Genomic DNA, 13,469 nt, shown 5'->3' on the forward strand with positions numbered 1-13,469 from the left:
TCCTTCTCCAGCCCATTTTATAGATGAAAAATTGAGGAAAACAGAGGGTTATATGACTTGTCTAGAGTTACACAGCTTATAAGTGTCTGAGGTTAGATTTGAATTATGAAGATGAGTCTTCCTGATTCTAAGCCCCAGCTGCCTGTCCCTATAAGACTCAGAGTAATTCATTTAATTTCTTTGGGTTTCAATTTTTCTTCTGTAAAATGAAGGTGTTGAACTCAATGACCTTTAAATCCTTTCTATTTCTAAAGCTAAGGTCCTGTCACCTCTATCTTTCAAATCCATCAAAGACAAATTCCCAGTGTTACTGATGTTTTCATTTATTTGTTTCTTATGCTTATCATAACTTCAGGTAATGCTTCACTGGTCTCACTCATAGGAATTTCTCAAAAGGGGCCTGGACTTCTTTTGGTTCTGAATGATCCTGTTGCTTCTCTGTACCTGCATATGATTAACTTGGCTCATCCAAAGCCAGGGGTTCCCAGACCACAATAGAGAGATTCTTCCCTGTGTTTTGCTCCTCTCCAAATGATCTCCTCCCAGAGGTCTCTTTATCAAGAACAAAGAACAATTCATGTCAATGTCACAGGAGTGACATCATGACTTTAGTTTGTCTTGTAAGAAATGCCATTTCCTTGATTGATGGAATGTGGGCTGGAGGAAGAAAGGGAGGCTGTCACTTCTTTTGCAGTTATCAGCTCCCACATGCTACCCCCATTTCAGGGTCTTCCCTGTTCCCCAGAGGTTGCCCCTTTAGGAAACTCCTTACCAATGACACAGAAGGGTTTTCGAGCAAACTTCAGTCTTCCCCTCCAGCCCCGGTAGCGACAGCAGCAGCCAGCAGCCCAGATCCTCACAAAGTATTCCACCCCAAAAACCACGATGGTGACGATTTCCTGAAAGGAAAGCCACACAATGTCTGCTGGATGCTTGTCTGCCCTCTGAACGAAGTTATTATGAAGACCTCTCCCCTGAGACAGGACTCCCTCATCAACAAAAGAATCTTAGTATGTACCTTGCTCAGCAATTAGGCCACATAGAAGCTGTTCTTCCTCCAAAGAAAAGAGCACAAATGAATGGAACATCAAGGAAATATGATCCCATGTGGCCAGAATGTGCATGGAAGCTGGATACAAAATCTCCCAAGTTATGGTACAGAAAACGTTCAGAACAGTCAAACATGGGGCAGAGTGGAAGCTGAACCAGAAGTTACAAATCCTAACCTTTGACCTGGGAATCCTAAACCTTCTGGCAAGCATGCCCAGAAATTGCCACCTTGAAAGTAATTAATAAAATTGTTATTTATTCATTCATGCAGGACAGCTGATGGTTAGATGCTATTGAAAACATCATCTATACCAACTTTTCCAAACATTTCATATTCATAGGTTAATTCATTGGCTCTCAAAGTTCTCCCAGAGAAAATGCTGCATTCTTATGATATAACTTCCATGCTAATCCCTAACCCTGGATTCACCCAAGATGGCACTGAGCTTTCCCAGAGCTCTGGTTCCTTATTTCTCATATATTTTTTAAAACAAACCTGGGTTCTTCATCAGCCAGTGCCCTTCTCACTGCCTTCTCATGATTTTTCTCTGAAGGCATATAAATAGAATTAGAAAATGGAGCCACAAGATCCCACGAGCCCAGGAATTTTGTTTATGAGAATTTTATCTACTGAATGACACCAGGCACCAAATAGCAAAGGTGAAAATTCTTGGTGTCTTCAAACATATCTGGATGTCAGAACAAATCATCATTGAAATCAGTGTCACTGTGTTTTGCTCCTCTCCAAGTGATCTCCTCACAGAGGTCTCTTTATCAAGAAAAAAACAGGAAATAGAGCTAAGACTGTAGTTCCAATTTCATCATATATTTCAGTAGCAATTTGGGAAATCCTCCTGCTTGAGGCATGCCTTGACACACAGTGACCACTAGAGCTCACTCCCCTTCTGCACTGGAACCAGATAATCACACAGCAAGCTATAAGATTCCAAGGAGGAAGGGAAGTACATATTGGCAATAATTCTCCAATTCCCCAGCAAACATCACCCTTAATCTCCACAATAGTTTTCCTAGACTCAGACAATGATGCAAGTCTGCCTGTCAACTTGTATCTTCTAACTAGTACCTTCTTGAAAAAAATGTTTTATTTTCTCTCCTGATAAAATATAAACTTCTTGGGAGCAGGATCTATATCAATTTTATCTTTGTATGGCCAGCACCCCATACAGTTCCTGGCACATAGCAGGCATTTAATAAATACTTGTTGGTTGATAGCACTTCAACATGCAAATAAAGATCTTCCCTTGGAAAATAAGCCTTATGTCCATATGCCTATTGTCCCCATACCACTGAATACCTGACCTATCTGGAAGTAGGTCTGAAAACCCCAAGTGAACTCTGAGGGTTTTGATGTTCATATTTCTACCCAGATAGAACTCTGGACCTAAGCCTAAAGTACTACTCCTCTCTCCCCAATCCATCTCCTCTTTCTGTATAATCAGATGGAATAACAGGGAATTTACTGGAAAGATGAAATGCCAGGACAGCCAAATTAAGAGAAGATGTATTGAAGTAATCTGTGATAATGAACAATTACCCTGATGGATTTGGCTTTTCCCTGATTTACAGGCATTCTCTAGACCTCTTGCAGGCAATAGGATGTAGATAACAGAGGAGATAAAGGAGCATTAATAGATCCCAATATAATTCAGGAATGGGGCAAATGGAAAGCCCTGGCACCCTACAAAACTTCCCTCCCAAATGAACTCCTTATTCTTTTCGCTTTTGTGAGCTCCCAATTTACCCACTTCACAGAAAGTAATTCATCAAAGAGAAGACTGGATGTCCTCCAAGCCCATGAGAGGAAAGCTTATTAAACTTCCTTTCTGAAACTATTCCTCCCTTACCTAAGAGCTTCTTTTTTTTTTTTTTTTTTGCTTTGTCTGAAATTGAAAAAAAAAAAAAAACAATTAAATCTTGGTTACCATGACAGCCCTCCTCTCTCCACTCTGTTGCTGGGGCCCAGCCAGCTTAGACTGACTCAGAGTTTTCCTCTGCACAACCACGTTCTCTCACCCCTTCCCCCAAATTGCTAACAAGCATATGTCAAAGGCATTCCTAGCTCCTCCGGGTATCCAGTCATGAACAACCAAGGTTGGGGGAGAGAGCTCAATTTGGGTTGAGGAATGAAATACAATGGTTAAAACAATGATTATGACTGGACAACTTTGATCTTAAACTCCAGGATTCATTCTCCTTTCAGGAAAAGATACCTATATTTCCGACATCACACTGTGGGAGAATTGATGTAGCACAGCTGTCAGGAGACAGAAATAAATAACCCCACTTTAAAAAGTAGTGTCAAGGAACAGGGGCAACCCCATTTTAACACTAGTGTCAAGGATAGATGTTACCCTGTTATGATGCTGGTGTCAGGGCAAAAATAATTCTATTGTAATACTAATAATGGAGAAGGATGACCTTGTTTTAATATTAGTCATGGGAGAGAAGCAGTTAACCTTGTTTTAACATCAGCATAAGGAGGTAGAGATAACTCTTTTATGTTCTTCTCAAGCAACATAAATAGTATCCACCTTTTAAACCAATTGCTACAAAGAGAGCTATACAAAACAACAACACATTGTACCCAGTGTTCAAAGTTATGATATTATAAGTCGCATTGCTGGAGTTTTACTATGTCTAGGACACTTTGTTTTATAATCATTAAGTTACTTTTTAAGAATATTTTTTGTCCCTTAACCTCTTTGTCTTAGAGTTCTAATTGTGTTATGGGATAAGATTTCACTACTTACCTCACAAGAAAGTTTTGAGGAAAGCTTCTTGTAAATTATAAAATGCTACAAAAATGTAAGTTATTATTATTAATGCTAATAATAAAAAATGTTTATTTAGGGTCTCTTTTGTGCCCAGCTCTGTTATTAGTGTTGTGAGAAATATGAGAAAGAAACCATTAGTCAATCAACGAGCTCTTTTATTTTTAGCATCCACTACATGCCAAGAATAGTGCTAGGCATTGGAGCTACCAAGACAAAAATGAAATGCTCCTGTCCTCAAGGAATTTATTTATATTCTATCAGGGAAACATGTTCACAAATAGGTGTATGAAAAATGACCATAAGGTCATTTTTGGAAAGTAGGCACTAGTCATGGAGAGATTAGAAAGAAGACAAGGACCTTCCTCTCAGAAACCTTAGTTTTTTATGAGGAAAACAAACTTTACACAAATAAAGCAATTAAAGAATTCTATGAGGTTTTATGAATGCTATTTGGGGCTTGTGGTCTGAGGTTTTTCTATATCAGCTGAAATAGAAAAAGAAAGCAAACCAATCTCACAATAGTTCAGATTATCTAAAATGGTACTTCCTTGGCTTCTCACTAGAAAGGTTCTCAGCAACCCTACAAATAGTATACTCTGAGAGCCTTCTTCATCTTAAATATATTTCCCAACCTGGTTGTGTTCTTTACCCATGTACAACCAACCAAAATTTGCAACTCACCAGGATGTACAGGGCACCTTCTGAGCTCTTCTCATACTCCTTGATGGTGGAGAAGACTGACAGCACCAGGCAGGAGAAAACCAGCAAGAATCTAAAAAAAGAGAGAAAGGTCACTCAGTATTGGTTATTACCTGCAAATGCCATTGAACAATTTGGTTTCCTTGGCTGAAAGAACTGTCTCCCTGCTTAAAACTGTTGGCTCACGGAGGGCAGAGACTGTGCTTGAGTTGGAGTCAGTACAACTAGGGACTGTCTCTAGAAAGGGACAGATTCCTGTCTGGTGTAGGGTCGCTTCTATGAGCCTAAAAGCCTCTTGGTGGGCATCCCACCCTCACAGAAAATTGTTTTGTTTTGCTCTGTGCAGAACCAGGTGTAGACTATTTGCTGGCATGCCCCATTTTTAAGCAAATCAATATCAACAATTCTTTGTAGCACCAAGACCTCAGACTCATGGAATCTGAGCTAAAAGAGACCACATGAGCATAGGATTTAGATCTGAAAAGGACCTTTTGAGATCTTATAGACTTACCCTTTCCATTTACAGAAAGGGAAACTGAGACTTGGGGAAGTTAAAGTACTTGTTCAGTTACACAGTCAGTAGGGCACAGAACAGGGAATGGACCTTTAGTTCTCTAAAAATCTCAGGCTCTTCCCAATACCACAATTTTAGAGAGAATTTTGTCCAATGTTCTCAATTTACCGATGAGAAAATTGGATTCCAGAGAGGGGGACTAAGTGAAGACTACTCACACAGGTGAAACACTTTACAAATATATTGTTTTGCCTTCACAACTTTGGGAAGTAGTTGTCATTTTATAGATGAGAAAACTGAAGCAAGCAGAGATTAAATGACTTGTCTAGGATCACATAGCTAGTAAGTATCTGAGGCTGGAATTGAATCAAACTATATCACAGTTGCCTTCTTGTGGCTGTCTCTCAGTGAATTCTTCATACCTCACCCAATCCCTCCTGCTGTAACTATAATCTATTTTCTCTTCTCCTGAACTCTAGATATCCAGGGGTCTTAGAGATCATTTAATCCAACCCATTTTTGAATAGCAGGTGGGGAAACTATTTAGTGATAGACTGAGGACTAGAACTCAGATCTTCTGTCCCTCTATTATCTCTTTGTTTTCTTCTTCCCTCATATTGTTCTATTTAACTTTATCTCATAGATTCTCCCCACCCCCCTCCAGAAGAGTTCACTTGTGAAAAAAGATTCTCCAGTGATAGTTATTTGACTTCACTCAGACTCCACCCCTTCTGAGGATGGTGTTTACAGAGGGTAGACTTTGAATTAATTGACTCAGTTTAGGAAAGCATCCAGTTCTGAGAAAGTGTGACCATTGCTTAAGGTCCTTCATCAAAGTGTTTCAGGGACTGTCTGGGGGAGGAAAGAACCTGTGGGGAACAGCATATATAGCCTACTGCAATTTTCCTAATTTCACTTTCCTCCTCCCCATTCCCTCCTCTGCCCTTGAATTGCAGACTCCTTTGCATTCAAGAAGAAAATGCTTAGCACTGATACTATAAAACTGCCACTATAAAAACCTCTACTAAAGAAGGGAAAGGGACCTGTATGTGCCAAAATGTTTGTAGCAGCCCTGTTTGTAGTGGCTAGAAGCTGGAAAATGAATGGATGCCCATCAATTGGAGAACGGCTGGGTAAATTGTGGTATATGAATGTTATGAAATATTGTTCTGTAAGGAATGACCAGCAGGATGAGTACAGAGAGGACTGGAGAGACTTGCATGAACTGATGCTGAGTGAAATGAGCAGAACCAGGAGATCATTATATACCTCAACAACGATACTGTATGAGGATGTATTCTGATGGAAGTGGATTTCTTTGACAAAGAGACCTAACAGTTTCAATTGACAAATGATGGACAGAAGCAGCTACACCCAAAGAAAGAACACTGGGAAACAAATGTGAACTATTTGCATTTTTGTTTTTCTTCCCGGGTTATTTTTACCTTCTGAATCCATTTCTCCCTGTGCAACAAGAGAACTGTTCGGTTCTGCACACATATATTGTATCTAGGATAAACTGTAACCTATTCAACATGTAAAGGACTACTTGCCATCTGGGGGAGGGGATGGAGGAAGGGAGGGGAAAAATCGGAACAGAAGTGAATGCAAGGGATAATGCTGTAAAAAATTACCCTGGCATGGGTTCTATCAATAAAAAGTTATTTTAAAAAAAAAAGAAATACAACTTATCATGACATTAAATTTGTCTAGATGTTAAAAAAAAAAGAAAAAAGAATCCAAGATCAGACAAATAACTTGCTCAAGCTGGTGGAGACACCAGGATTAGAAGTTATATCTCTTGATTTTCATTCCCTTTCTACTGATAGTTCTCCAGCCCTTGTCCCCAGAATTTCTTCTTCCCAAAAGACAGAAAGAAGAGAGATGATGGTCACAGTCCAGCATCTACTCAAAACTGCATGTCTAAGTGATGAATGTAGAGCAATAAAAACTAGCTAAGGAATACAAAGCAATTAAAACCTCTTATCTGTTACTCCTTATTTGTCTCCTGTAAAACCCCTATCTTAACTTATTTATTTTTCTGTAGAAACTCTTACTAGTCTCTTATCTAAATTATGATCTTCCTTATCTTTCTTTTACAACCTTGTCTGCTGTTAGTCTGCTACCCAAACCCCAAATTTTCATCTAGAAAGCTCTCCTCTACTCTTTCTAGCAAATTAGAAAGAAATCTTTCTAATTTGCTAGAATTCCTTTTGAGGCTAGCCCAGCAGCTATGGCATAAACTCTTTTGTGACTTTAAGTAAGAGAATCTCTTTGAATTCTTTCAAACTATTAACCATTACTCTCATATACTTCACTACTATCCTCTGCTACAGGATAAGATTTCTACCAGAATTGTTTTAATACAACTTGAGCATACTGTGTTCTGAGGATCTTTGAAATAACACCACTAAGAGAAATGTCTAGTGAATATTATTATCTCATAGGATCTTGAAGTGTCAGAACAAAAAGGCATTTCAGAAAAAAAAAAAAAAAACAGCAGAGGTATTTACTGGCCCCAGAGGCAGGAGGACCTGAGTTCAAATCTAATCTCAGATACTTATTACATGCAGGGGAAAGTGCACTATGAATTCCTGCATTTCAGGCAGGAAGGAAAAATTGCTCCAAGAGTGAAACCCTCCCCACAAAATCCCAATGGGAATAAGCATTACCTTCAATACAGTTAGTACTTATTGAACACAACTAATTGTTTTCAACAAATGACTAGTTATTCGGGGGTAACTATTGAGGGTGCTATTTGATACAGGAAAAAAAAAGTTATTTTGCCTCTCTCTTCCTCTCCAAATTAGAGAATCCAATATAAGCTTAAAGAGTTTAAGAAGATTTATAAATAAAAATTATAGCCAAGCATTTGTCAAGCATAAAATGCTTTGGAGGAGAGATTGAGGTAGGGAAGGGAGAAATACCAAATAATATTTTATCTGTCAGGAACTCCTAGTGTAAAAGTTCCCTCAGTCTTGAAGAGTTGCCCTAGAGGCACTGAAGAGTTAAATGACTGTCCTATAATCATACAGCAGAGAAAGACTTTGAACCCAGACCTTTTATTCCAGGTCCAGAATTTAATATATCATGACAGGCCGCCAGTCCCAAAGGAAATCATTAGTGGTGACTAGTTATCAACTGAAGCTTCTACAAAGGAAGTTCCTTTAACCCTACCTATAATGAGAAAAGGAAAAGATGTGATCTTTGAAGAAAAATATCCACTCAGTTTTAATTTGCCTGATCCATCAATAGGACAATGGAAAAGGAAAGAGGGAAAGCTGGAATGGCTGGAGGAAAGAGCATGTCTGAGTTCAGGTGGATGGGCAACAATCAACCTAATTTCCTGAGTAACATACTCTGAAGAAGAATCCTTGTGGCCAGAATTCTGGGAAATGTCAGTGTGTAATAGAAAACTCAATCTGAAATCCATCAGTGATGATGCTGTTAGGCATGACAGATTAGGTAGAAATAACCAGGTTAACTGAGGGCTGGTGAAAGCTTCAGGCTGGTGCCACTGCACAGGAACAGGAGGAGGAAGAACAAAGCCCAGATGGCAGGCTCATTCAGTCTGAATTCCCCCTGGGGCTGTAAACACCAAACCACCCACAAAGGAGAGAGAGGGAGACTCAGCCATGGGACAGCCCAGAGACAGCAGCAGCAGCAGCAGCAGGAGTGTGGGATTCTCTCAAATGCTCACTCAGCTTTCCCACAATCAATCTTACTGTTTTACTCTAGAGATTGGGAGGAAATAAAAGAACTTAGCTCAATTCAACAAAGATAATAGATGCTGGAAGAGATACAAAAAAAGGAAAAAGCATGGCTTCCTATTCTTCAGGAGCTCCCAGGTTTTTTGGTTTGTTTGTTTTTGCGAAGACAATACTCATAAATGAAATATTAAATAATACCAGATGGGAAATAGTGACATCCTAAGAAGTAAACACTGTCAAACACCAGGGTTAAATATTCATGCTCTAGGAAGTGGTGAGATGATTGTAGATTTACAAAATCCCAGAGATGAAAAGAAGACCAAGGGTCATACAAATCCTGACCATGCACATCTGTGCAGGAATTCTGCCCTCCCCATAATATCCCTAATTAGTAATCAGTCACTGTCTGAAGACCTCAAGTGATGGGGATCTCACTAACTTTTAAGATGAGTCATTCCATTTTGAGGCATCTCAATAATGCTCTGGATAGAATGCTAGATCTGTAGTCAGGAAGACTTAAATTTAAACGTGATCTCAGGTAGTCAATATCTGTGACTTTGAGCAAGTCACTTAATAGTTTTTCTCTCAGTTTCCTTACTTGTAAAATGAGAATAATAGCACTTACCCAGATTGTTGTGAGGATAAAATGAGATATTACTTATAAAGTGATTAGCACAATGCCTGGTACCTTAATTATAGAATTTTGAAATTTGCAAAAAGCACTTTACCTATGCTATCTGAACTGATCTTCACAACACTGTGTAGATGCTATTATCATCCCCATTTTAACAAATAAAGAAACAAACGTTTTAAAGAGAATGCATGATTTGTCCAGAATCATACAACGTCTAAGTATATGGGGAAGATTTTAAACTCAGGTCTTCCTGATTCCAGATCTAGCACTCTATCCATTAATATAAACTACTGGGCTTTTTTAATATAAAACCAAAATCTTCCTCTCTACAGCTTCTAGTTGTGCTCTCTGGGACCAAACAGAACAAATCCAATTCTTCTTCCATATAATAGCCCTCCAAATACTTGAAAGGCAGCTACCATTCCCCTGTCCTCATTCCCACCAGTCTTATCTTTTCCAGATTAAACATATCCCATTTTTTGTATCAAACCTTCCATGGCCTTTTGCATTTGCATGCCAATGCCTAGCATAATGCCTAACCTATTTAGATAGCAACAGAAAGGGCTATTCCAGAGAGAAGGAACAGCAGAAGCAAAAATCACAAGATCACATTTAAACTTAGAAGGGATCTTTTAGAGCAGGGGTTCTCAAAGTGTGGTGCTGAGAATCCTAGGAGATATCTGAAATCCTTTCAGAGGATCTACAAATCCAAAATTATTTTTTATTTTTAATATGGTAAATATAACATTGACATGTAAATATAATATGCAAAGATAACCCACATAAAAAGTACTTTGGATAGCTCCTCAATAATTTTCAATAGTAGGAAGATATTGAGAACAAAAGTTTGAGAATCACCATTTTAGATCACTTAGTTCAATCCTTCTTATTTGTACAAGAGAAAATTGAGGACCCAAGAAGTTACATGACTTGTCAAAATTTGCACAGATACAATGTTCTTTCTACCACAGCACACAGTCTGTGGAAAGAACAATCATGGCATATGACAGGGTCAGCTCTTCTTCATGTCAGATTTTAAAGGATGAGGTACTGAGGCAGAAGATGCCTCTCAAAGATCCCAGAAAAAGGTTTAAACTCTATAGATCAAAGCCTGGTAATGATGGAGCCAAGAATGTGAGTTTTTCATTTAGAACTGTTTAGTTTCCCTGTTTCCCAAACTATAGAACAGAAGTTCTGACCAAAGTCAACTGTGTAATATGCATGCACCCAACACTAGATAAAAGGATGAGCATGAAAAGATATGGCACATATGTCATTATTATCTTTTTTTTGTCTCATTGGTTGATTTTGGTCTCAACCCGTGGTTTCATTGATACAAATCTACTTGCTGTTCCTCACATGACATTTTACCTTTCTAGCTACAAGTTTTTATAAGGTAGCTTTCCATTCCCAAAAAGCATCTTCACTTTGCCTATGTTCCTTAGAATCATAGCTTTCTTCCAAGCTCAGTTCAAACACTTCCTCTTACAAGAGATCCTATCTGATTCTGCTAGCTGTTAGTCCCTCAGAAAATAATTTATTTTAACTTTGCATATCTTTTCTCTTTTGTATCCCCAAAACTTTCATGGTGCCTATCATATGGTAGTCACTTAATAAATGTACTTAGAGGTGTACATGTTACTTCTCCCCCATAGAATGTAAGCTACTTGGAGATAGAAAATATAGATGCTGAAGATATATTTTTGAAATCGAATTGAATTTTTGTTATTGTATCCCAGCACCTAGAACACTGTCTGGCATATAACAGGAGCTTAACAAATCTCTCCTGGGAGTTTGGGTGAATAAGGAATTCCCAGTAGGGAATTTCTATCTAAATAGATTAATATCTCACATGTATTTGCCCTCCAAAAAGCTGAAAAACTTATTCTCCCTGGAAAAGCACAACTATTTAACTTTTGATGACTTTAAATAGTGTAAATAGCAATTATTTTCTGTTCTGGCCAAAAACTAAGAGTCTTCCTCTCACAGATTGATATCTTTGCCATGGCAAATTGGGCTATCTTTGGTCTCAGTTCTTATCTAGCCTTTAGTCCTAGAATGGATGTTGCCTCAGATAAACTGAGAGGTGGGAAGATCTTTATTTAGAAAAAAAAAAGTCCTAGGTCATCCACTTCATTCTGGATCACAGCCTGAATGTCTTGCCACTAGACCTGGATGACTGGAGGAGAGAATAAGACTGGGAACTTTATAAAGCTCTTCCTTACTTAGATCCATTTCATTGGCAAGTCAAGATTTCACCCTCATTATGTCGTTGGTTAAATAGAGATGACAATAGCACCTACTTTACAGTGTTTTTGTTATTGAGGGTCAAAAAAGAAAATATATGTAAAGTATTTTATTATTATTTTATTTTTTGCTAATAATAATAATAGTAGTGGTATTTTCAAAATTGGCCTTCTATTCTTTAGATTCATCTTTACTGTAATAAAAGTTCAAAGTATTCCTTTTGCCCAAAGGCTGAGGGAAATCTCAAAAAGTGACCTTCATCATTCTCGCAATTTATGATTATTCCGTTCTGAGAGGGAGGCAGTGAGGGTAAGGGCAAGATGAAAAAAGGATCACAGTCAAAGCAATACTGCCATCTGAGGATGAATCAAGGTCTGAAAAAGAGGGCCTTAAGCTAACTAGGAGCTTAGCTGAAAGGAGAGAAGGGAAAAAATCAGATCATTTACAAATCATTTTAAAGACTCAAAAAGACCAAATGAAGTGGCAAAGCAGCTTTCCTCTCTGGCTTTTTGTAATTTCAGCCAGGAAATTCCAACCATTTCACAGTTTATTAGCAGAAACACTCCATATCTCACCTGTGCCTTTGTCAGCTCAGTCAGAAACAGGGACATACAGCATTATTTGAGGCCCGGTGCAAATGCCTGAAATCCCAACTACCTCACGGCCCTAAGAGCTATAAATGGCTGAATCCAAATAACTCTGAGCTTTGGCATCGATGGAAAAATGATCTGAGCAGTATCTGGACCATGAGGAAAATGACATGAGCGCTCAAGCCAGCATGTTTGCTAGTTCTGTCCAAGGGACACAGTTTCACTGACCTCCTTTTCAGGAGCAAACAGCTGAGCAAATGCATAAAAATGTGTTACCCACATGAATTTGCTTTATTCTATATCTCAAATTAGAAGAAAAGACATTCTTATGTACAGTGAGGAAGAGATAAAAGCAGTTAAATGCAAACTAATTTTATATTATAAATCTCAGTTTCCTCATCTATGAGATTAGACTAAATAATCCCAGAGATCTCTCTAGTACTAAGACTTTGTCATGTCATTAAACCTCCAGGAAATTTAGGCCTTTTGGTATAACTTGTCTCAATAGCTGAAAGGTCACTTCTTTATTTTAATCCTCCCAGATTAGCTCTGTAGGCCTGAGTGACACTGTCAGGGCCTAAGGTATTAATCACTGCTAATTTTCTAACAACCCAATGTCTTATTATAGAACCTTCACTGCCACAGTTAAATGGGCTTCAGATGGAGAGCTCTTGATAGTCTTTCTATGGGGATAAACCAATAATGGAAGACTACGTCAGCATAGTAGAGGAGAAACATGAAAAAGAAAAGCATTATGATACAGTAGGAAAAAAACAGTCTTGGAGTCAGAGAACCCATGTCCAAATCCCATCTCTGTCACTTACTACTCAAGTAATGTTGGGCAAAGCAATCTATTCTATCTGGGCCTGTTTCCTCATCTGTAAAATGAGATGATTGGATTAGATGACTTCAAAGGCTCTTTTTAGCTCTAAATCTATAACCCTGTGATTACATGCAGCTCTAAACCTAGACTTGTGTTATAATACTGGCTCCAGTACAAAGTGATCAACTGACATACCTCTGTGGAAAAGTTCTAGACTTGGAGGCAGTACACTTGCCTTCAAATCTTGCTTTTAGAGAAACCTTAAAGAAATCACTTAACCTTCATATACTCCCATTTTCTTATCTATAAAATGAAAAAAACCAGATTAAATTATTTTGGCAATCTCTTCATCTCTAAATCCTATGCTTTGGAAAAGCAATTTCCACTACCTAGGTGTCAGTTTTCCA

At 38.3% G+C, this 13,469-nt stretch overlaps 1 protein-coding gene across 6 annotated transcripts in view; it reads right to left on the minus strand.

Moving 5' to 3' along the window:
• Nucleotides 1-13,469, minus strand: part of KCNQ2 (potassium voltage-gated channel subfamily Q member 2) — a 155,458-nt gene that overhangs the window by 70,355 nt on the left and 71,634 nt on the right. For all 6 annotated transcript variants that reach the window (XM_051976754.1, XM_051976755.1, XM_051976756.1 and 3 more), the window contains exons 2-3: nt 4,527-4,617; nt 773-899 (exon numbers count right to left, since the gene is read on the minus strand). In XM_051976754.1, the coding sequence (XP_051832714.1) occupies nt 773-899; nt 4,527-4,617 (218 nt within the window). The remainder of the gene's footprint in view (nt 1-772; nt 900-4,526; nt 4,618-13,469) is intronic.

Source organism: Antechinus flavipes, chromosome 2 (assembly GCF_016432865.1).
Source record: "Antechinus flavipes isolate AdamAnt ecotype Samford, QLD, Australia chromosome 2, AdamAnt_v2, whole genome shotgun sequence".
Taxonomy (NCBI): domain Eukaryota; kingdom Metazoa; phylum Chordata; class Mammalia; order Dasyuromorphia; family Dasyuridae; genus Antechinus; species Antechinus flavipes.